The following is a 25,522-nucleotide window of genomic DNA, read 5'->3' on the forward strand; positions in this document are numbered from 1 at the left end:
TCAGGGAGGCCATGGACCCCAGGTGAACTCCTGCTTTAGAGCAAGGGTATCAACCTGAGTAAAGTCATAAAGTCACTGATACAAACCTATCTTTGTGCGGCTTGTATTTCCCATGATTGTTCCACTTTTTTCATCCCCTGATATTTAGAATGTTGTAAAGTTTCAATAGAAGCCAAGGAAAGGGTTCTAGCCAGAGAAAGAGCAGCTGTGCATGGCACTGGTGGCAGCCAGGAGGCAAAAACAAAGAGAAAGATGGGGTCAGATGTACCATTGCCTTTCCCACCCAGAAGGTCACTTTGGGAGTTTTTCTCTACTCAACAGAAGGGCTGTGAGAGGTGATGGAGACGGGGAAGTGGTTTTCTCCTTTTAGAAAGGAGAGCCATTCCCTCACTGGCTACAGGGTCTCAAGTCCTGTAGGTATTGCCCTCATTCCAACCTGACCCTCTCAACCTCCCATGAATACACCAGAGCATCGGCCTAGTCATCCATGCACATGTGTCCAGGTCACCTATGAACATCCGTGTATTTACACATGCTCTTTCATGGAAGAAGGGAAACTGGGATGGGGTAGATCTCAGGGCAGAGATTGCATGTTGCAGTTTGGGAATCATGCACTCTCCACAGAGAATGAGATAAACTGGGAGAACCAGCAAAAGGAGTCAGTGCACATTAGGCCCCTAGCACTTCCAGGGCTCCTCCTTCTGGCCAGGGCCCAACCGGAAAGCAAAGTCACAGCAATGTCCTGGGGCCTAGCCCCAAACTAATGGGCCCAAGATAGTGGGCTGAAGGGGTCATAGGGGTTGAGAGGGCAGGGGCAGGAAAAGTCCTGATTCAGTGCAAGAGCAATTCTGATCTCTTATGGGAATCAGGCAAAGCCCTGGCCCTGAGCCCACCCAGGCCCAGAAAAGGCAGACAGGGAATTCGAAGTGATCATTCAAAAGCCAAAGAAAACTCAGAGGCCATGACGATCTTCCATGACCATCGACCCCCAGCGTCCCAATGGTCATTCCATCCAGTGGTCACTCATGCACTAGTGGTTATGTGCCCAGCCCTAGATGGATGTTTCATCACACGTGGCTAGAGGAGCCCCAGTTAACCGAATGTGGGCTGGGCTCGGGCAAGGATCAAGCAGAAAGGGTGGAGGGAAGCCACCAAAGCCACTGCCCCTCTTGGCCAGGGCCAGGGGCAGCCGCTCATCTTCAGGAGAGGGAGAGGGAGGGTCCTGGCTGTAGCTTGTGGTCCCAGATGGTAGGACCCCCAGGTCCAAGCCCACCTTGTCTCTAGCCAGAAGTTCCCTCTGTCGTTGTCGCTGCTGACGCCGACCAATCAGGAGGAGAGTCAGGGATGCTGCAAAAACTCCCAGGAAGAAGCCTGCCAGTCCAGCCCCCACTATGTGAGCCCGGCTTGGAGCGCCCCGCTGGCTGCCCCATACCAAGCTGTAAGCAGCTACCACACGAGCGGCCCCACCTTCCTGACATTCACAGGCATAAGCGCCCATGGCCCCTGGGGATATCACCACTTCTAGCCCATCCCGCCGGGGGGTGAGTGCAGTCACTCCGCTGGGCTGGTGCCACACACAGGATGCCCAGGCTGAGCTCGGGGAACATGGCAAGACCACATGTGCAGCTGTAGCCACAGGAACTTCAAACACCACGGGGTGTTCTGCAGAGACAGCAAAAGCACAAAAGGTGGTGAGGCTGTAGGTTGGAGGTGTTAGAGAGAAATGTGGGGTGATACAAGATATGAGAAGGGGCCATGGTACACAAAGCTAAAAAGGGGATTCCCAAAGAGAGTAAGGCTGCCATAACTTCCAGGATACAAGTTTTAAACTAGGTCCAAAAACATAACTTTCTAGGCCCTTTACATCCACTCTACCCGCATTCCCTAAACCATACAGACCTCCAGGCTCTTTAGGACACAAAGAAGAGACATCCGCTGACTCTATGTCTTGAACCAGCCTATAAAGAAGAGAATACTTGATAAATCCAGTGTCAACACCCCCTTACCCTCCTCAGTACTGAATATTCACTCGCCAATTGCACCTCCCATCATCTCATAAATCACCTCTAGAATTATCAGTCAACATTCTCTTCATCACTAAATTTTTCCCCAATACCTCTTATACTCATGACATTTGCCATGTCAAATTCTACAAATATTTCTAGCAGACTACAGAGAATTAAATTTGCACTAGGTCTGTCAGAAAGATGTTTGGTGGGGTACTTTGAAAGAAACACAGGAACCTTCCAAGAAGTATAGCTGGTGGTCCACAACCACAAGATTTCTCTGGAAATCTCTGTTAAAAGATTTCTCTGTTAAGAGAAAGAGAAAACTTCTTTTCTATCAAAGCTAATCAAATTTCTGTGAGGGTCAGTGAGATGGCTTTCTGTTTCACAAAATAGCTCAGCTAAAGATACATCTGTGGTTGTCACCAGCACTCGGTTGGTACTGAATACAACGAGAATGAAATCACCTAGAAAGTGCATGAAAGTGTAAAGAGAAGGACTGAACCCTGAGGAATATCAACATTCAGAAGCTGGATGGAAAAGGAATCAGTAAGGGAGACAGACTGGAGAGTGAGGTAGGGAGAAAAACCAGGAGAATGCAGAGTCATAGAAGGCAACAGGATAGTTTTTCAAGGAAGGAAGGAGGGGAGTTGTCAACTGTGAAAACACTTCTAAGAGCACTTGTAAAATGAAAACTGAGGGACTTCCCTGGCAGTCCAGTGGTTAAGACTCCACGTTTCCAATGCAGGGGGTGCGGGTTCGATCCCTGGTCGGGGAAATAAGATCCCACATGCCGTGTGGTGCGGCCAAAAAAAAAAAAATGAAAACTGAGAAGCGTATGGCAACATGGAAATCAACCACACAGTCAGGGCAGGTCCAGCAGGGACATTGATGAGGACAGAGAGATGGTTAGTATGGACTGACAGACGGACACACAAGTGACACTAAGAAACACACACAGAGAGAGAGAGAGAGAGAGAGGGCAGCATTAACCCATGAGAAACAGACACAGACATACGGATAGGCCAGAGCCTGGGGACATCAGGCAAGGAACCAGTGCAGCCACCCTCACCCTTCATGCTCTCCAGTGTGGGCCACACACGCAGCTAGCCGAACGCTCCAGGCACAGACAGGGTCTCGGGCCAGAACGCACTCTGAGCAGCTCTGTAGACGGCCACAGTTGGTTGTGTTCACTTGTGTCACCTCAGTACGGGAGCCAACCAGGAGCCAGCTCTACAGAAAGGGAGTGAGGAAGAGAAACACGCTGGATCTCCCAGACTTCAATGTCACAGATTGGCTCTGGACTCAGATGTCTCCCCACCAGACTCGCCAAAATCTACAACTCACTTGATACAATTTCATATTCTCAACTGGCTGTGGCTCTGGGAATAAGGCCAGATCCTCAAGAACACTGAGCTGGGCTCCAATTTGCACTGCTCGGTGGAGGTGTCCATCCTCTAGGAAGCAAGCAAGGGGCAAGACATAATAACATAACTGTACCTGTGCCTGGGACTCTGATACCTGTATGCATGGGACCCTCTCTATGGCGACAACCTGTGTGCACTGGATGGGCAACTTGCTTGGCTATTAAACATACCTGTCCCCAGATAGAGCACATCATACTCTTTCCCTGAGAGGCTGGGCACCCTGTGGGCTACGACTCTGAGGTAGGCTGTATCTGTAGTGACCAGCAGGGGGTGGCCATCAGCTGGAAACACTGGCCTGTCCATGAGTGGGTGGTCCCGGATGAAGGTGAGCACACGGTCAGGCAGGAAGAGCGACGAGCCAAACTGTTGGAGCTTCATGTTGTTGGTGATGCACTAAAGGAAACACAGGATGAGTGACAAAGCTTCCCAGGGGCCAGGAAGCGTCTGTGATCCTTAGTTGGGCCCTTGTCCTAATGGGGCAATTCGGGCATGAGGTGAAGAACTGCCCCAGCCCCCTCACCTCTCCAGGTCTGGGCTGGGGTACATCGTTGTCCATGACAGGCAGTCCCCTGTTGCAGTCATGTTTAAGCTCTCTGAAGGGACCATTCAGCACTGTCCGAATGTCTTGTGGTAGGAAGGAACAGACAGCAGAGATGGCAGCCCCTTCCCTGGAAGAGTCACAGGTTGGAGCTGGATATTTAGAGGGAACTAGGGGAGGCAACTCATCCCCTGTCAAATGAGATGACCCATGAGAAACGCACAGGGAGCTATGCAGCCTGCTTCACGGCAGAAGGATCAGGGCTCCATGGAGAGCCCACCCGCTCTGGAGGAGACCACACTGACCTGCACCAACCCCAGGTATCTCCCACCCTGTAACTCTCCACATCAGGACCCCCTCACCACTGGGAGGAAAAGATGCCATAAAAGATGGGCGTCCCCGCTCCACGCTCAGGTCGAAGAATGACCATGTCCTGCAGGACACTGGAGGCCCGGCCATGCTCAGGCCCTGGACACAGCAGGTCGGCCTTCAGAAAGGTCGTCCACCTCTGCTGGAGGGTCTTCCGGCCCCCAAGGTCCCCCTGGGGTGACAAGCACATAGGAAGTTCTCTTTAGAAGACCAACATTAGGGGAGGACTGTGGAGACCAATACAAGTTTCCCCCAGACACAGACAGATAGGGAGACAGATGCATAGAAATGCAAGGACAGAGATACAGAGTAACTGAGAAGGACAATGAGGTATGGGGTGGGCAGGATCACAACAATGATGTTTATTGTGTTTATTGTGCACTTATAAAGTTCTGCACTACGTGCTTTACATAAGTTACCTCATTTAGTCCTCAAATCGACCCTGCCAGAGTCACACAGGCAGTAAGCAGTGTAGCAGGGACTTGAACCCAGGTCTGTCAACAGTTCCTGCCTTTAATCTCTACACTACAGTGTCATACGGGATAATAAGCGGGTAAAAGAGGCCAGAGCCCTTTCGCCACATTCATCAAGCTCCCAGAAAAGTAGTCACTGCCCATCAAAAAAGGAGACAGAGGAGAAATACAGAGACCAGAGGAAAAGACAGGAGGACAGGCAGAGCAGAAAACAAGACAGACAGCTGGGATCAAGGTCTCACCGCACACACACGGGCCACCCTCGGGACCTTAACGCGTTCGTATGAATCAAAAGCTCGGGAAATCTCCGTAAAGAAGAAGTAGATTTCATCGTCTCCGTCTTCATCCCCCCACTCGGCTGGGCTCAAGGCCACTGCTGCAACAAAGGCTGGGGCTGGGGAGACCCGTGGCCTCAGATCCCACAGACATAGCCTGGGGCCACCACCCAGCCTCCACCCACTCTGTCCCCAGAGCAGCACCACCCCCCCTCTGCCCTCTCCCCACCGTTAAGCCAGGATGGCAAGGTCTCTGTCCGAATCCAGTCCTCAGCACGACCCACAGCCCGGGAGATAATCGGCTCCGTCCCCAGGTAGTTTTTCACAGTGGCAACGTAGAGGACGCCCCCTGCAGGGCAACAGGGAGGAGGTGGACTGTCAGACGCACTGAGGAAGCTTTCAGAAAGGGTCACAGGCAGAGCGGGGAGCAATGCAGGTGCCAGAACCCTCAGGGGCTGAGCACCCATTAAGTGCTAGGCAATGCTAAGCACGACAGGCATTACCTCACTTAAAATAAACAGAAATAAAGTGCTCCGGGGCAGTAACGGGAACCAGTGTTAAGAAAAAACTGCTGGAATGTTCATGTATATGAAGGAAGAATAGAAGCTATCCCTGTGGAAAGCAAGATTTTTTTCGTTGGTCTGTTTCTTGCTGTTGTCATTTTTAAGGACTTTTCTACCCTATAATTACATGGTAACTTTCCAGGAAGAGGTTTGCTTTGCAGCATGTTCCCATCTTACTTAAGTTCTCCCACTATGGTAAATGTCTGAGGGAACTACTGTTCTTTCTGAGCATTAGGGGGTGTATACTGCCCTGGAACAAGTCACAACTTTAGGGTATACTAGCATCATTTAGGGAATTGATCAAAATGCAGGTTCCTGGGCCTTGGGCCCAGCAATTCTCACTCAGTACGGTTGGGGGTTGGCCCAAGAACTACGTTTCAAACAAGCAGTCAGAGTTACTCTGATGTGGGTGATTCAAGACCTCACTTTGAGAAACACCAACCTAGGGGATTTCTGGATATTTCACAGCCAGCCAGAGGAAACAACGAGGAATCAGATCCTCCCTCCTGGTTCAGTGGAGGTGCAGAGGTGCTCTAGGGATGGTGAGGATTGGAAAAGAGAAATCACAGGCATTCTGGGAAGGAAGGGGAGGTGCAGTTCTGTGGGCTGAATGTGAGAGAACTATAGCCACTCTGAGCAACACTGCCAAGGGCTCGGACATGAGTAGAGACAATGACTCAGGGAACAAGAAGGTCACAAACCCCTGGTGGAGTTTTGAGTATCACAGGGACTGTGGAGAGAACAGAGAAGCATTCCTTCACCACCTACTACGTAAGAGGCACTGCGCTGGGTGCTAAGCACATCACTGTGCCCCCCAAGAATTCCCATTTGAGTCCAGAAGACAAACATAATCAGATACCAAGAGGCGTGGACTCACAGATGTGTGTAGGAGCACAGAGGAGGACCCAGCCACATCTAACTGGGGGAGCAGCATCTCAGAGGTCACATCTGAGCTGGCTCTGAAGAATGAGCCATTTGCCAGGTAGAAGGACTTCGGGGGGAAGACAGGCAAGTGGGGAAGAGGGGAGCCATGTTCAGGGATATGGGGGCACTCCCCACGGCTGGAGCTCCAGCGGGGCACAGGGGCTGCTGGGCAAGTGAGCAGAGATGAGCTAGAGGTGCAGAGATAGGCACCCAATTGTGATGAATCTGCTCTTCCATGCCAGGAAAATGTGGACTTTATCCTAAAGGTGAGGGCAAAACTGCAGAGATTTTCTTGAGGAGGCATGACATAATTAGTTTTGTTTTTTAGGAAGAAAATGCTAGTTAAAAGGGCCTTCACACAGTCCTGGCAAGAACAGAGAAGGACTAAGGCACTGGCAGAGGAAAGAAAGGGGCTGGATTTGGGAGATCTTTCTGAGGTAGAGCCCATTAACAAGATTTGAACATCAGCTGAGTATGAGATGTGAAAGAATGGAGTAAAATAATGTCTCTAAGGTTTCCGTTTATAAGACGGATAATAGTAGATTATGATATTATGAACCAAGCAAAGAAATGACATAAGGCTCATAAAGGAGGCGGCTGGAGAGGAGGTGAGTTCACTTGTTGGACCCACTAAGGTTGACTCCTGGTTGGAGTCGCTGGAAGGCAACCGAACAGAAGGGTGTGGACAATAGGGCCAGAGTCAGGCAACCTGGTGAAAGCCAGGGAGAAAAGGAAAGCGAGAGAGAGCCCTGGGGCACCATCATTTGAAGGAAACTCAGAAGAGCACTGACTCAGAAGAGTCAGAGAGGCTGGAGAAGCAAGCAAGGCTGGAGTGCTGGAGGCTGGTGCCCAGAAACCCCAGCAAGAGCCGCGGGGTCACGTGCACCGAGGGAGGCAGCAGAGGGCAGGGCCACCTTGAAGGAAGCACTACGTCCTGGACTCATAGATGCTCCTGTGAAGCTGCATGTCTCAGGCATTGAAATGATAACCACTAACACTTAAGAACACTTAACGCAGAGCAAAAAAAGGGTCAGGAGCCCTCTGAGGGCAATAGTAGAGAATTAGAAACCCCCTTCCTTACTGGGTGGGAGGGAAGACTATACTATCACTCGAGTTTGTGAAAAGAATCCAAGCACTTTGGAGTCAGGAAGGCTTGGGTTTGAACTCTGAATACTTATTAGTAGTATGATCTTAGGCAATTACCCTTCCTAAGCCTCAGGTTCCTCAAATGTAGAATGGGGATAATACCACCTTCCACCCAGAGCAGTGCTGAGGGTTAAATGAGATAAAAAGAGAGCCCCAGGTAGGGCCTGGTGCACGGCTGGCATTCAATGTGTGTTAGGTGCAGCTCCTTAGGAACCTCAGGGGGCCATATGCTTGATTTGTTGCCATAAGGTAGGGGGGCCACAACTATAAAATGGCATCCCATTCCCTTCCAGAGTATTTCATGAGGGAGAAAATGAGATTTGGGGCAAAGGTTCTGGCAGATAATGGAGCAGCAAATAAGCCAATCCTCAGTAGTTCCAGGGGGAAAAACATGACACAGAAGCCAGAATTGGAATGAAAATTTTCCTAAAAGCATTATACACAAAACACTCTAAAACCAAAACTCTTGACAGAAGCTGTGTCATGGATACCCTGAGAATGGGCGAGATGTGGTGGAAGAGACAGTTATGAATATTTTGGAAGCATGACTTGATGTGTTTGAGGGGGAACACTCATAAATATTCTGGAAATGGTAAAGGACCACAGACAACAATGCAAGGACCCAGTGGTGGACGGAGGTAAAGTCCCAAAACTTTCTAAGGGGTTAAATGGGGGCAGTCAGCAACTCTGGAGCCTAGGATTGCTGAAGAGCACACTCACTCAGCGGAGAGAGCAGAGGGTCACAAAGGGACAGCAGGAGGGATCAGACACTTTGGGAGGGAGTAGCAGGGCTTCAGGTGTTCCACGAGTACTAAGGGGCTTACAACACAATCTTCACACACACACAGAGGAAAAGGAACAACAGCCATCACAGTCACGAGGGCAGAAGTCCACAGGAGGACACAAGATCACCACATGCCCTGAATTTTCCAGAACAGTCAATTTCAAATATTCTGTTGCACTGTTCATACAATAAAATATCCCTGTATGTGCAGTTGTTTGGCAAGTTATTACTGACTAGATCAAGCTAGCAAACATGAAAACATACATCTGCTATTGGCAAAAGATGATATGCCAAAGAGACCGATGCCCACATTGCTGAGTTTAGTGAGCAAGGTGGTTAGAAAAAAACACACGGTATAATTCAACCCTATTTTTAAAAAATATGTATATATGTCTGTAGGTGCAGGCAAGATTGAAGGAGCTACAACTGGACAGTGTTACTGATGTTTGTTTCTGACTAATGAAATTACAAGTAATTTTTATTTTCTCCTCTCTACTTTTCTGTATTCACTGAATGTTTTTTGTAGTTAGCACCTTTTACTTTTGTAACCCCAAAAATTAAGATACTGTCATTTTGGAAATATGAGGAAAAACAAGATTGAAAGCCACAAAGATGAAGAATCACAGCCAAAGAAAAATGACAATTATGTGCAGAAATGGATCTCTACTTGCTCAGATGTAAAGCCTGTGAACATAGACCTCCCAGATATGTTAGCAATCCAACACTGACAGACTAGGATATAAGCCATGGCAGTGAATATTTCACTACACCCTGGAGGTGGAGGGGTTCAAATTTTCACTCTGGTATCAAAATGCTCACTTTTAAAGAAGGTTTATAATAGGAATTATCACTCATTATCTTTAAAAGGAGGGTTTTAATCATGCCCTGGCCTGCCTTCTTCCACTCTCTTTTCTTCTCATGGTCAGAGCTTTGCAGGATAGACAGCTCCTGACCTAATATTCTCTATTTCCTTATCTAAGGTTTATGCCAGCTGGATACCTTTTTTTTTTTTCTTTTTTTTTTTAAACAGCCTATTATCAGGACATAATTACAGATCATTGGAGATGCAGTGTTTACTCTACCTTTTCCTCTCCTGGCATATAGGATTTCTATAACTGTCTTGTTTCGATGTGTGAATGCTAGTCTTGGGGTACACACTCACGGATTTAAGCGATAAGCTTGACTCCAAAATGCTGGCAGCACCCAGTGAACCTGGAACACATACCGGGCTCCTTGGCAGATGTGGTAATCACAAGATGCAATGAGACCAAAAGGAGACAAGAAAAACACAAGATGAGTTCCCAAAGAGAAAGCAAAAGCTCCCTTCTTCTGCTCTTCTTTATAAGAGCCCTATTTATTATTGAATGTGATAGGGAGGACCAAAGATGACAAATCACTGCCTCTAGCTTGGGTATCTTGGTGGGTAATGGCACTATGCACTCAGAGAAGGGGACACTGGTCTAGGAGAAGGTTTGGGGGAGGTGAGTGAAGATAATGAGCTCAGTTTGGGACATGCTGACTTTGAGATTCCTGTGGGACATCTAAGTGGAGATGTCTGGAAGGCAGCTGGATATGTGGTCTGTAGCTCCAGATAATGTATGGGAGGCATCAGAATCTGCTAGAAACAGAATCCATGGGGCTAGTTTTGGGAGATCTGGAAGGCGTCAGATTTGGGAGACAACAGAATGCAGTGGAAACAGAATCCGTGGGGCTGGCTGAGATCACAATTACAAAGAATGCAAGAGAAGAGGATCTTAGGTGGAAGTCCAAGTCTAAGGAATATTTAAAGGATGAGCAGAAGACAAAGATGCTGCAAAGAAGACTGAGAAGGAGTTGCGGATGTTCTTAGGCTAATGTGAACATTACTGTCAAAATATCTGCATTTTTCCGAATTGGAATAGTGCAAATAGAGACACTGAGATCATTTTTGTTAATTTTATCTCAGTAGAGTACAGATAAATGTCAAATTTGAAGACAAGATATCTGAGACCTTTTCCTAAAGAAATACAAGTGCCAGTAAACACATGAAAAGCTGTTCGACCTCACTAATAGAAATGCAAATCAAAAACATCAAATTGGACTCTGGAGAAAGTCACTGTTTTATGTTTATTAACTATATTTTTGGGGCTAACTGGCTGTAATGAAACAGGCCTTCTCATCACTGCTGGTAGGACTCACTGGAGAGAAATTTGGCCAAATCCATAAAGTACTATAAAAATCTTTTATATCCTTTGGCCCAGCAATCCTACTTTTTGGATTGACTCATGCGATTAATTAGATTCATGTAAAGGATTTACATAAAAATTTATGTAAAAGGATTCCTTATGCAGCATTATTTATAAAAGCAATAATTTATTTTAAAATCTGAATGTATAATTATATGGGAATAATTAAATAAGTGTGCTACATTCATATGATAAAAAAGTATACAATCACTAAAAATCAAGTTTTGAATAATTAAACAAATTCTATGATGAGAAAATGTTCAGTATACAATAAGTGAAATATGCATGACAATTCCAATTTATTATAAATACGCACACGTGCGTGCACACGCACACACACACAGAGTATGAGAAAATACTCTGAAATAATAATAGTGGCTACTTGGTGATGACTGAATTACAATAAACATTTCACTTTCTTCTTTATACATTTCTATATTTTCTCAATTTTCCACAATGCACATTGCAATTTTTATAATTTAAAATAAGAAATACTCCTGCCATTATATTCTAATATTTTCATTACTAAAACTCTTTTCTTTCAAAATATGTCTATTATCCTTAAGGACATTTGTATAGCTCCTAACTGGGAATTCTGGTTCTAATTCTTAAATAATATTGCCACTATCTTCTATACTGCTATTTTCAAAACAGGGGGGCAGTAGGACACAATGGATCAACATTAAAAGTTCCAACTAAATATTGGTGTTATGTCAGACCAAGAAAAAATTTAAATTATAGCCCTATAAAGAACTTCAGAGGAAAACTTATAATATTGATATTGACTATGACTTGGATCTGAGACAGAAAAAGCCATGGAGGTTCTATGTCTTGAGCTAGCCATTCTAAACTATTAGAAAGTGATTTCTGACACCTCCATCAATTATCAGCTGAACGGCAACACTGAATTTCATTACCTGGGGGAAAAAAAGACTTAACCTGCTTGAAAATGTTCTTTGTTATACAATTATCTTATCTATGAAATTTGTATTCTTAAACTACATGCTGTGTTCCACTTGCTGAGTAGAACACAGAGAAATTACACACAGATGGTTAAATGTACTTAAAGATACTGCTTGAAACAAAGTATTTTAATTATTTCAGATTGTTGCAATTGGAAGTCATTTTGTTGATAAACAATTATGTAGAATCAAGAGACATTCATAACTGCTAAACCTGTGAAATCTTTCTTAATGATCTTAATGACTGGCTCAGCGTTTTGCCAAAGATGCTTGATATAAAGCTAAGAAAAGTAAACTATTGACTAAACTTTTATTCAAATATGTATGCATATAAAAAAGGTCTCACTGATTTCAACTGTAGATGAATGATAAAAATGACAACTCAGAGGCTTCCCTGGTGGCACAGTGGTTGAGAATCTGCCTGCCAATGCAGGGGACATGGGTTCGAGCCCTGGTCTGGGAAGATCCCACATGCCGCGGAGCAACTAGGCCCGTGAGCCACAATTACTGAGCCTGCGCGTCTGGAGCCCGTGCTCCGCAACAAGAGAGGCCACGATAGTGAGAGGCCCACGCACCGCAATGAAGAGTGGCCCCCACTTGCCGCAACTAGAGAAAGCCCTCGCACAGAAACGAAGACCCAACACAGCCATAAATAAATAAATAAATAAATAATTTGTAAGTCTTATTTAAAAAAAAAAAAATGACAACTCAAATATATTTACTGGATATATACTTTATGTTCATTTTCAAAAACTTTTGTTATTTCATTGTTTCAGAAAAGGTAAATCATTAACTGAATGACTAAGAGTGACTTTTTAATATATAAATTTATTTTATTTATATTTATTTTTGGCTGCATTGGGTCTTCGTTGCTGCGTGCGGACTTTCTCTAGTTGCGGCGAGCGGGGGCTGCTCTTCGTTGTGGTGTGCGGGCTTCTCATTGCGGTGGCTTCTCTTGTTAAGGAGCACAGGCTCTAAGTGCACGGGCTTCAGCAGTTGTGGCTCGTGGGCTCTAGGGCTCAGTAGTTGTGGCGCACAGGCTTAGTTGCTCCGCAGCATGTGGGATCTTCCCGGACCAGGACTCGAACCCACGTCCCCTGCATTGGCAGGCAGATTCTTGACCACTGTGCCACCAGGGAAGCCCAAGAGTGATTTAATTTGTACAGCTTTTAAGACTTTTCCTACAAATAAAGTCATGCATAAGAAAAGAGTTTAGCGTCCAGTGGTTGAGGCTTTGTCTTCCAATGCAGGGGGTGCAGTTCGATCCCTGGTCGGGGAGCTAGGATCCCACATGCCTCGCGGCCAAAAGGCCAAAGCATAAAACTGAAAGCAATACTGTAACAAATTCAATAAAGACTTTAAAAATGGTCCATAACAACGACAACAAAAAATGTTTAATGTTAGATCTTATATCCCAATTTTTGTTTTTCATAAAATATTGTGCAATATTTAAATTAAAATTTATATTGTCCAATATTTTATAATAAGGTTCACAGCAACTTTAGTGAAGGAAGAAAAAAACAGTGTGATAAATGATGCTAAGTCAACTGATTAGTTAGTTGGGAAAAATCAATTTTGATTCCCTTCTCATGCCATGCCATTTGTCAAAATAAGTTTCAAATAAATCAGAGTTAAAATGTTTGGGAAAAAAAAATTTAAGAAGAAAATTTTTATCTGCTCTCTAACTGAAGAAGGATTTAGCTTAAAAAATATAATCACAAAGGAAAAGGTGTAGATTGGAATACTAATATCCTACCTGATAATTGGCCCAAGAACATAAGCAGAGGATTGACCAAAGCAGAAATAAAAATAAGTACTAAAACATGAAAAATGTTCAACTTCACTAATATTCAAAAAAATACAAATTAAAACAAGGTGCTGGGACTTCCCTGGTGATCCAGTGGTTAAGACTCCGCCTTCCAATGCAGGGGAAGCGGGTTCGATCCCTGGTCAGGGAACTAAGATCTCACGTGCCACGGGGCAACTAAGCCTGCGCGCTGCAACTACTGAGTCCACGCGCTCTAGAGCCTGCGCATCACAAGTAGAGAGAAGCCTGCAGCCACAACGAAGAGCCTGCATGTCACAACTAAGACCTGACACAGCCAAATAAATAAATATTTTTTTAAAAAGGTGCTATTTTTAGCCTTGAATTAGCACACACACACACACAAAAGTTTAATGACAACAAAACAGTGTGGTGAAATTTATGTGAGAAAAACTCTCATTTACTGCTGATTTAGGGTGTAAATTGGTATACCCTTTCTAAAAACTCAATTAGCAACAGATAATGAGCTGTAAAATATTCACATCCTTTAATATAGTAATCCACTTCCAGGAGTCTTAAGGAGACGATCTAAAATGAGGATAAAAATTTATGTACAAAAATGTTCATTACAGTATTAGAGACAATAGCAAAAACTTTGAAGTGAACTAAATAAACTTGAAAATAAATTTACATAAATAATTTGGAATTCTTTAATTAAATTATGGTATGCTCACAGGTTGAGTAGCATAATGTCATTAAAATGTTTCTTCACAAAGAATTTTTAAATTATATAGAAATGCCTATGATATAAAGTCACATGACAATATTCAAAATTATATCCATGTAGCATGACATTTAGAAGTTTCATAAAACACACACTCATAAAATTTCTGTTCACCTGCTTGTTTTACACTCATGAGAAAAATCGCTGGGTTCTCACTGAATTTGGAGAGTGTATGTGGAGTAGTCTAACCTAAAATACAGGCTATGTAGCACACAAACAGTTCACTTTGTGGCTACCGAAGAATTAGTCAGTGGCTACCAAAGAATTAGTCAATCATTCTCCAGAAAAGATTTAGGCATAATCTGTGATAGAACCATTGAACACTTGAGCAGCTCTATATGTATATATAGTTTGTTTGAAGGAAGTAACAGAAAGAATTTCTTTAATAGTCATTACTGATTTTTCTGAGCAACAAAGGACTGGCCAGCCAAATATATGTGCATGAGTATATATGCATGTGGACACACACATTAAAAAGGCTAGAAGGAAATATTCTAAAATACTAGCAGTGGTTTTCAGACTAGGAATACTCTAAAACTGTGCTAATATGGTAGTCACTAGGTATGAATGGCTATTTATATTTAAATTAAAATTACATGAAATTTAATATTCTTCCCTTCATTCGCACTAGTCACATTTCAAGGGCTCAATAGCCACATGTAACCAGTGGCTACCGTATTAGACAGTGAAGATACAGAACAATTCCATCATCACACAAAGTTCTTTTGGACTGTGCTGTTCTAAAAGATTTCTTATGTTCTTCTTTATACTTTTTGCAAATTTATTATAATATGCATTGTAGTAGATTCCTCTTACAAACAGGAAAAAATGACTAAAAGAGATGAGGTTAACAAAGGAAACATTCACAGTCTACTGTGAACAGTGACATTCTCTAGAGAAAAGCAAGAGAAATGATATTCTGTGGGTAAAAGCAGGAGAACACAAGCACTCTGGGAAGAATAGGAAAGGCCAGAAAGAGATGTGGGAATAATAGACATTCTGATGAAAGAAAAGAAAGGACACAGAAATTCCAACAGCAGGGCAGGGAAGGAGGCAATTACAGCAAGAAGTCACAGGTTCTTATCTCTCCCCACTCACCAGCTATTACAGCTGCTGACCGCTGAGCTGGCTCAAAAGGACATTTCCCCCGGCCACTCTCAGGTCTTTCAACCTGCTGGAAACTGGACACATCCTACAGACCAGAAGGGGGCAATTGGTTTAGAGGTCATGGGGAAGTTCATGGTGAGAATTACAAAGATGGTCAGATGAAGAAAAAACCCAATTCCCATTCATCTCCCATTCCCCCACTACCATCCCCATATTCCCAGTCTGCTATTCCTGAATCCACCACGCATTCCTGCATTTCCCACCTCTGCCATCCCTCTTTTCATCAGTTTATTCCTCTTCCCTCAATTCCCCTAGTACCCAACACCCACATGCTCTGATGAAGGAACACCTAGGATGGCACTAGAAGACACCGAGAGGCTGAAAGGCGGATCTTTCCTCTGAAATGCTGCTGAACTGCCAGCTTTGCAACTGGCTGGAGAATGTGCTACAGGATAAGGAGGACCAGGGAAGAAAGCAGGCCTCCTGAGGGCTGGAGCACTTAGGAAGGGTAAAGAAAAGTACAGACTGATATAGGACCATCTGAAGCCCAGGGGTCTAGAGAGAAGGGCCATCCTTCACCTAATCCCACCCCACGAATAAAAGACTGAACCAGAGTCAAGGATACACAGAAGGAGGGAAGGGAATCTACAAAGTCAGTGAAGACCTGAAGCTGAGGTCAGAATCTGAGAATTTGGTAAGTGTCTTCCTCATCCAGGGACTCCAGAGGGACTAACCTGGGGTGCGGGGGTGGGCAAGTGGTGTAAGAGTTCCACAGAGCCAGCCAGACATTACCTTAGCTGAGCATCCAGCACTAAGAGAGCCTTCAAGATAACATCTAAAAATGAAAATCAGGGATGATTTCAACCTGGACTGACAGGGAAGTTAACTATGGCCAGTTAGGAAACAGTTATGACACGAAGTACCAGGCATGATATCTCTAGTTCACAAACTAGGATGGACATATGGTGTTGCTGGAGCCTTATTGCTGTGATGGTAATTGGAGAACCAACATAGGTCTATGTCCCCTGAGCGTAAGTGTACCACTGGCCCATTCTGACTGCTCACTTATTTGCTGTAGTTGGCAAACAGGGTTTTATTTTACTGAGAGAGCCTTGAAGAAGGCCTGTTAAAATGAGATGTGATCTGATGTCCCCTCAAAGGGAATACTGGGTCAAGAATCTTCCAGAATGGAGGACCCCATGGAAACACAATCATCTGCCCTGTGTGGTGGTGGGCACATTGTAGCCAGAGGAGAAAGATGACAGTTCAGTGAGAGATTACCAAGATGTTTGGGCACTCTGAACATGGGGTTATTACCTGCTGCTGTGGCCTGTCTTATCGCCTCCTTTTCTCCACACTGCCTCGCCTTGCCCCCAATTAACTCTCTACACCCACCCCAGATTTATATTCCTAGACTATTAGTCACTGACTTAATAAATGTTTGAGCCACAGAATGACAAAAATGGCTCACCATTGCCTCTTTATCCCAAACTACTACTTCTTCTAACCAAACCTGGATCACCTGTTATTCCTAGAAAACAAATTATGCCTGAAACTATTCCGTTACATTTCATCAAGGACTTATAAAGGATGAGCCTTTTCTCAGTTCTCATTCTCTTTGATCTTTTCCCACCATTGGATACTTTTGATGGACTCCCCTCCTTGAAATAGTCTACTTCTTGACTCTTGAAATTCTACCCTCCTGGAGCCCCTCCTCCTATCTGTTGCTTCTCTATCTCCTTTGGTTGTTCCTCTTCTCCTTTCCAGCCTCTAACCATGTATCCTTAGTCTTTTTCACATATAAAGATCTCATCAATTTTCACATTTCTGCTCAGACTTTCTATGCAAATCATTCCCCAAACTCTCTAAAGCCTGATGTCTTCCAAACTCTAGTCCATGTTTGCACTTGACTGCTGGACTTCCTTTCCTCACAGAGATGATCTATTAAAACTGAACATGTTGAAACTCATCCTCTTCCAGTTTCCCCAAATGGCATCATCACGTTATCTAGGTTTATAGCCTTTGAGCAAGGGAGCCGATTAACTACATAGGTTATGATTACTGTACGGTCAAAGTGACATTTAATTAGGGTCTGAAAGGATAAGACCACAACACCACATTATCTGAATGTTGAGATTCTTCATTATATCATCATTGTGTCAGCACAGTCCTATCAGCATGAGTTGTAGTGAAGGCAAGTCCCTCAAGTTGAAAGCCAGAGCTATGTAGGCAGGCTCTCACTGAGCTGTGGGGTTAGAACCCATCCTTTGACTTTGGCCAAGAAGAGTGCAAGGCATATAAAGGACCTTTCCTAAGAGGTTGGGGGTGAGGGGTAGGGGGAGATGATCCTTGTTAACATGAAACAAATCAAATGTCACAAGAAATTGAAGCCAGCTAAGGTCTTCTTCTAGGGTGCAGGCTGGACTAGAGGGACAAGGTAGTAGAGCAGAGCCAGACAAACCTGGGTTTGAATCTTGGCTCTGCCTCGGCCAGCTATATATCTCAGACTTTTACCTAACTTTTCAGAACTTCTGTTTCATTCATGTAAATTGGAAATAAATACTATCATGATGTGTCATCGTTATCATAATAAATAAATATCATGATATGGTGATAAGAATTAAACTCAATTGTGAATGTAAAGTATCAAGCACCAAGCCTGCAACAGAGTAGACACTCAATTGAATGGGAAGTCTTCTCATTGTTGTTGTTGCTGTTGTTATAAGTCTAACATTTTTTCTGTTAACTGCTGGAGCTCCCTCAAAAAAACAAATTAAAATATTTTCCCCCAGTGTCTGATGAGCTGTCACTGAAGGGCAACACTCCACATTGTTGCAACTGGTAGGTCCTATGCTTAAACTTCCTTTTGTGAGAACCTTCATTTCTCTGAGCAATCAACTCTGAGCAAGTTGTTATATCTGGATCAGCTAGTCAAAGCTCTTAGATTGTTACACACAGTCTCAAAGTCATCAGTCTGGGACATGAGAAGTTCAGCACTAAGGATAAGGCAAGGACTTGCTCAAGCAGATGGGTATTGCCAGGTAGCAGGATAAGACAAAGGTAGAAAAGAACATTCAGGAAGTCTAGAGAGCAGTCTCAGGATGCTTAAAGGGTTAACACAGTTGTTAGCTGTACCTTATATTCCCCTACAAACAAGCCTTGATCAAAGGATGGTCCTTCATTTCATGAGCCTGCGGGATAGGAGGGTTCAGAAAAAGAGCTGAAAGTCGTAGGAGTGCAGTACACAGGCCCCTGGCTTCTTTATTGTTTGCTGATATTCCTCAAAAATGGATAGGGGTCCAAGTCACACCACTCCTGACAGGTATGTCCAGATCATTTTCTGTCCAGATACTTATCTAACAACCATTAGGGTCCCACCTCAGAGAGCCAAAGAAGAATCGAAGGCCCTGGGGAACTAACTTGGAGTAATCACATCATCTGTAAACCATGGCACTGGTATTCACACCCATGGGCTCCCTGATCCTATGTATACTAGGAAAGGACAAATATGTCAATTGCCATTCCACTGCTACTTCTGTGAGCTTTGTGAGAACTGTAGGGAAACTAGGCCCTCAGCGTTACCTGAAGGGATATAGAGATTTTCAACACCACCCTGAACTGGGAAACCCTCCCAGGATGAGGGAGCTATTCACACCTCAAAAGGGAGTCTATCACCAGCATTATGAAAATAACTCAACATAGACGCAACTAACTCCAAGGAGAGCCCAGAGGGACTGACTAAGGCAATCAAGCATATACAATTATAGCATTCTTAAGTCAGAAATATAAGGATAATGTTTAACAAAGAGGTTTGGAGCTACACACTGACTAGATCCATGTGGCAAGGACTACTGCAGGCTGCAGAAGGATCAAGTCAAGATCTACCATTAAGGATCAGGGTCAGGAAAGGGAGTTGTTGCACTCCCCCCTACCCCTAGCAGGAAGGGATAAAAAGTGTCCAGTGATATGAAGGACATGTGAGGCTTTTGACTCATCCCAGGGCCTGGTCACAAATGTGTGCAGCCAGAGGAACAGTAATTGACTACTGGATAACTGATGAGAAAAGGTGAGGAGTCAAAACATTAACACCCTTCCTAAGATGTCACCAATCCCAGGGACTTTAGAGGTCATGACCAACGTAGATGTGATTAGGAGTATCCATGTCCCAAGCCTGCCTGGGTGTGAGGTTGTAGATGTCCAGGGCTTTAGCAGCAATGAACAGGACCAAGAAGAAAACATGGTTGACAGAGTGCCCACCTTGAAGGCAAGATCCAGAGTATGGGGCCAACAGGTACTACGTTAGTGTGCAGTGACCTCAGAAGCTGTGAGAGCAAAGGGTCACAGCCCACACAGAATGAGGCTGACAGAGGAGGTGGGAGGAGGTGGTAAAAGACGATCACATGCCATGGGAGGAAGAAACAGGTATGGACAGTGCTGATTAAGAAATGGACCCAGGCTCCCTGGACAAAGCATACACAGGACAAGGAAAACATGAGCTACTGGCCTCTGAAGTTCCTCCCCACAGCCCAGCTAGCATCTTCACTTCCTTCACCATCCCACTACGTCCCTCTTTTCACTTTGTATTTCTTACCTTCTACAGACAACCTCCCTCCCCCTCCCTTTCATACCCTCCTTCAGTAGACAAAGCCTCTACCCTATGAGGACATCCCTCACCCCCAATGCTTATCATGCACAAGGGTTCCCTTAAGCATGACCCCTGTCATAGTCGCTCACAGAAGACCCCTCCCGTCCTTCCACCCCTGTCACTCACAATAACCCCGCACTTCGGATCAAAAGCGAAGGTGCCACAAATGAGGAGATGAGAGGCATTGGCAATGGCGAGAATCTGGACAAAATTGTGACATTCTTCCTAAGGGTCAGAGATGGTTAGAGAGAATCAGAAGCAGCAGGTACAAGGAAAAGTAGTGTTAGGACAGTTATATGCAGCTCTGGGTATGGTGTTAGAGTCCCTGCCTGGGCCCATTGGGATGGGAGCATTGCAGGGGACTGACACAGAGTCAGGGCTGGGCCAAGGCCTCAACTGACATTCAGGCCAGGGCCCGGATTTATACCTACCTCCTTCTTGCCTTTCTTCCTACAGTTCTGTCTGTGGGCCTCAGGCACCATCCAGTCAATCTAAGAAAGGAAGAGTGACCATTTCTGCCAGATTCTCACCCAAATTCCTCCCAAGTCAGGCTAGGTGACACAGTTCTACAACCTCCATCAATTTGGAAACTTCAGAGACAACCTCCCGACCACAGAGCACTGTTTTTCATACTGGAGGTCGCTACCCATTAATGAGTAATGAAATCAATTGTGAAATCTCAACCATTATTTTTAATGAAATAGAATATATCAGAATGTATCACATATAGGAGAGTAGATATTGTTTCAAGAAAGTTTTTTTTCAGTACATACTTTGTGTACTATGTCAAAATGTACCATATATTCTTACTAAGGGGTGGTCAAAAAAGTTTGAAAGCTATTGCCCTAGACTAATGTGATTTTAATGATTCCTCTGCCCACTGCCACCTGAACCCTGGTCACTGTGGCCTCCTCCCCATCATCATGAACCTCCCTCATAGCCTCCCCAGTCACCATGACCCACCCCCATCACCCTCAGCTGAGACAATGAGGTTGACGATCTACCCTTATTCCTTTTTACCAACATTCCCCCTCCTACCACAACACCCCCCCCTCATATGCCATAAAACCAAGGAGCTAATCACATGCTCTAGAATCTGAGCTCCTCCCCACTCTCATCTCTCACCCTGCGAGGTCTCTCCCCTGAAAAGGGCAGGGATAAAGCGAAGATGGTGTCCCGGGCGCCGACATAAAGCACATGGGAAGCAGGATCCACAAGGAGAACGGAGTAATTGTATGTCTGAGGGATGGTGAACCGGGTGAGATAGGAGTCAGCCTCTGGAAGGAAGAGAGGGTGAAAGTGAAGAGTGATATCAGCCATCATTTCATAAGAGTTGGGTCCACAAGGGCAAAGCCAAAGGGGCCAATTTTTGTTTTCTTCCAAGTATCATTTATTTAGCAGCCTTAAGGGCAAACACAAAGCCTTGACAGGCCAACCATTTAACTTCCCCAGGGAAAGATAACTGATGAGGCCAGAGTATTTAGCACACAATAAAGTATGCTTTTTCTATAAAAATAGAACACTTCATTAAAATAGCATAAATATTAAGTCTATTTAATATTTATTTCTATTCATAGCAACATGATACATAATTTGAAAATACCTGTAAAAGGTACAAGTACTTTTCTCTCTAAACATCCTTTTTTTTAAATCACTACTTAATAGTAACTCCTTTTTACTTAGAAGGGAAATGTCTCACTCTTTTCACCAACACATTAGGAGATCATCTCCTCTCTCTCCCACCACCCTTGATCTCACCCTAATTCTACCCAGAGGTAAGAGAGTAGAGGGGGCAAGAAGAGTATGTGCTTTGGAAATGGATCAGTCCAAGTTTGAAGGTGGCTCTTTCACTTACCAGATGTATGATCTTGAGTTAGTTACTTGCCCTCACCGAGCATCACTTTCCTCATCTGTAAACACCACCATCCAGGGTTGTTGAGAATTAACTGAGATAACATATGTGGAAGCATCTGACACATACTACGTATTTCACAAATGGTTCCTTTCTTCCATCTTTAAGCATGTGCTCTGTTTGGGCCAAATCTAAACCCATATCAGCATTCAAAACTCTGATCTATTTAAAGATTGTAACAAATAAGTTAGGATGAATTTACCTTCTTAGCTCAGTCTCTGGCTCTGGGGACCTGAATTAATACAGTTCTGCTCTACCTGCTTCATCTGCTCAGCTACCTTCAAGACTAGTAGAATGGCCATGGATTCTTAGATGTGCTGATGTATGGAGCCCCACCCACCCAATCCTCCCATACCCATACTCATGTCTGTGCTGTATCCTGACTACTATCCCATGCTTAGTATAAGCCCCGGATCACCCAACCACCCTTCATATCCCCACCTCTGCCTCGCCTTGTCATATAGACCTCTCTGGATTCCTGGATATGAACCCAGACTGGCAACCTCAACTCCATGTTGTGGCTATTGCTCCAACACAAACTGAAACCCAGGCTCTGACCACAACTTTGTCTTCTGGATTCAGAGCATCCCTATATGTCACTGGTCTGAAATGACAGAAGTAATTTAGAAGACTCTAAATTACTATTACCCAGTTGTGAGTTTTTCCCAACAGGATGTACTCTTGGCTTCACTGGGTCTGTTTGCCCAAGCTGCTAACACTCACTGCCCACTGAGAAAAACACAAGGTTCATAGCTACACTCATGCCCGCCTCAACAAAGAGCCTTTAAAGTGTGAATCACTCCAATAATCACTTTTAACCTTGTGGCATCCCCTGGCTTCTTTCACATCTTTTAAAAGGACATCTCCCTCCTCCTTTTTTCCTTCTGAAGACTTTGAAAATCATTTAAACAGAATCTTAAATCAACTCATTGAATCGTTTCCCAGCTACTCAATATAGGGAATGGGTAGAGGGAGTAGGGAACGTTGAGGAAGTTAGGAGGGTTATGGTGGATCGGAAAATGGGAGTTGGTGTCAGAGATGAGAGGCCTGGTAAGTGGGTTAGGGAAATCAGGGTTGTGAGAGGGGCAAAAGGCTCGGAGGAGGTTAGAACTGATGATAACCAAATGAATTTGTGAAGTGGGCAGATGGAAATGCTGAGCTGGTAGTCAGAAGGATGGGTGTTTGGAGTAGTATGAAAGACCGATGGGTTTGAGAGCAGGATGGGCGTCAGGCTGGCGTGACAGATACAGGTGCATGTGAGGGAAGAGGAGAATAAGGGAGAGGAAACTTCGAAATAGAGGGTTTCCGGCAACCCCCATTCCCCTCCCTGGGCCTCAGGGTCCGCGTCTGCACGGTGAGGGGCGGTTGCCTTAATAAAGGGCCGCGGGAGCCTCTTGGGCTGGTAGTAGGAGCCGAGTCGCCCGGCCCGCTGGAGCAGCACGAAGTGGGGGTCCCGCCCGCAAACGGGCGGGGCTTGGGCGGCGCGGGACGCAGTGGGCTGAGCTGTGGGGGCCCGGGTGCGGCTTCCCGGGTGAGGAGGGCAAGTGGGTTCGGGTACCTGCAGGCGGGGTCTGGGCGCGGCGCGAAGGAATAAGGGCCAGGGCGCACGCGCCTTACCGGAGATAGGAAGCGAGATCCTGGGCACCGAAGGCGAGATGCGGCCACACACCGGGCCGCTTAGCACCTCCAGCAGCAGCAGCAGGGGTAAGGGCGAGGCCGGGGACGGCCCCGGGCGCGGGCGGGGCCGCGCAACAGAGGACGGCATTTTTGCCACCGCCTGGCCGCCGGGGTGTGGCGCGCCCCGCAGCCTCCTCAGAGCCTCGGCGCCACCAGCTTCGGCCCCACTCTGCTCTCCTCGGTGCGGCTGGCCTTGCGGCGGCGGGTTAGAGCGCAACCTGGCTCCACCCCTTCAAGAAGGGACCAATGATGGGGCTGGTTTTCTCCTCAGCCGTAGGGGTTGCGTGGAGGTCGGACTAAGAAGAGAAAAAGCCCAGGCCAGAGAGAGAGGGAGCTAGACCCAGGGGAAGGTGGGGCGTTCTACCTCGAAAATGGGCTGGACGTGTCACTCCAGGACCCCGAGTGACAGGTTTGCAAAGGTCGCTCCAAAAACTCCAATTTGTATGTCTTGGCTGTTGTAAACAGTGCTATGAACATTGGGGTGCATTATCTTTTCAAATTAGAGTTTTTTTCTGGATATATACCCAAGAGTGTGATTGCAGGATCATATGGTAGGTGTATTTTTAGTTTTTTAAGGAACCTCCATACTATTCTCTGTAGTGGCTGCACCAACTTACATTCTAACCAACAGTGCAAGAGGGTTCCCTTTTCTCCAAACTCTCTCCAGCATTTATTGTTTGTAGATTTTTTGATGATGGCCATTCTGACTGGTGTGAGGTGATGCCTCATTGTAGTTATTTGCATTTCTCTAATAATTAGTGGTGTTGAGCATCTTGTCACGTGCCTGTTGGCCATCTGTATGTCTTCTTTGGAGAAATGTCTATTTAGGTCTTCTGCCCATTTTTTGATTGGGTGTTTGTTTTCTTGATGTTGAACTGTTTGTATATTTGGGAAATTAAGCCCTTGTCGCTTGCATTGTTAGCAAACATTTTCTCCTATTCCATAGGTTGTCTCTTCATTTTGTTTACGGTTTCCTTCACTGTGCAAAAGCTTATAAGTATGATTAGACTTTATTGGGGTCTTCAAGGAATCAAGTCATACTCCCCCACGTATGGAAGAGTCCTTGGCACATTTTCCAATGAATGCTACTTCAGATAGATAAAACAACTTATAGAGAGACATAGAGAAATTTATTGTAGCTAGGAGCAATGGATGGTGTGGAGTTAGCAAGCATATTGTTGAAGGTGGTGTCAGTTATAATAGACCTTGTAACCAAAAAGGAAACACAAACAGTTTTTAAGTCAAAGGATGGCATGACCAAATATATTTTTTCAAAGATATTTCCAACATAAGTGTCTAATCTGGAGATTAGAGACAAAAATATAAATTTGGACTATGTATGAAAGAAGACCTGTTGAGAAGCTATCCTTTATACTGAAACACAGGAAGTCTGTTGGACATTAGATTACAATACCTGGGACACCTGGGTTAAATATTTCTGGTTTTACAATGAGGAGCAGTTGAGGGGAGAAAAGTGGTTATGAGACTAGAACATAAGCAAGTAACTCTTTTCCTATTGGTTCTAACCTATCCTGAACCACTCATTGGTAAGCTGACCTCCTCTTCCCCAGCCTGCAACTCAAACAAATAACTTGAGAGGAGTAAAGAAACAATAATCAAGACGGAAACAGGAGAAAGTGTTTGCCCATTTCTGGTTTGATACTAGCATTATCTTTTCCTCTCCTGTGGGCTAATTCAGAGAAGAATTCTCATTCAACCAGATAGAGTTGAAGACCCAGACCAGACAACTGATGAGGACCATGAGGCTCCTATCCCTACTGGATTTTGTCAGAGGTACTATAGGAATCAGCAGCAAGTAAATGAAAATGAGTATGAGTAGAGAAGGGGCAGATCCGCTTGGAATGTAGAAGTTTGAAAAGACTTAAAAGAGCTTTCTGAGGGCAGACTCTAACTTCCATGAAGGCAAGGACCATTGTTTG

General features: G+C 44.9%; 1 protein-coding gene across 3 annotated transcripts; it reads right to left on the reverse strand.

Moving 5' to 3' along the window:
* Nucleotides 1-1,051: 1,051 nt before the first annotated feature.
* SEMA4F (ssemaphorin 4F) lies at nt 1,052-23,670 on the reverse strand. Of its 3 annotated transcripts, XM_059942668.1 has the most exons (14): nt 23,523-23,670; nt 21,119-21,270; nt 20,425-20,484; nt 20,120-20,218; nt 15,340-15,433; nt 5,318-5,437; nt 5,056-5,207; nt 4,334-4,512; nt 3,954-4,101; nt 3,604-3,826; nt 3,354-3,463; nt 3,079-3,239; nt 1,900-1,958; nt 1,052-1,662 (listed from the first exon to the last, which is right to left on the reverse strand). In XM_059942668.1, exons 1-14 carry the CDS (start codon nt 23,668-23,670, stop codon nt 1,052-1,054), a joined length of 2,316 nt encoding a protein of 771 aa, XP_059798651.1. The 3 variants fall into 3 exon arrangements, with proteins under 3 accessions (XP_059798651.1, XP_059798652.1, XP_059798653.1); XM_059942669.1 differs by lacking the exon at nt 20,120-20,218; XM_059942670.1 differs by lacking the exons at nt 5,056-5,207; nt 5,318-5,437; nt 15,340-15,433; nt 20,120-20,218.
* Between the last annotated feature and the right edge of the window lie 1,852 nt (nt 23,671-25,522).

Source organism: Balaenoptera ricei, chromosome 13, assembly GCF_028023285.1.
Source record: "Balaenoptera ricei isolate mBalRic1 chromosome 13, mBalRic1.hap2, whole genome shotgun sequence".
Classification (NCBI taxonomy): domain Eukaryota; kingdom Metazoa; phylum Chordata; class Mammalia; order Artiodactyla; family Balaenopteridae; genus Balaenoptera; species Balaenoptera ricei.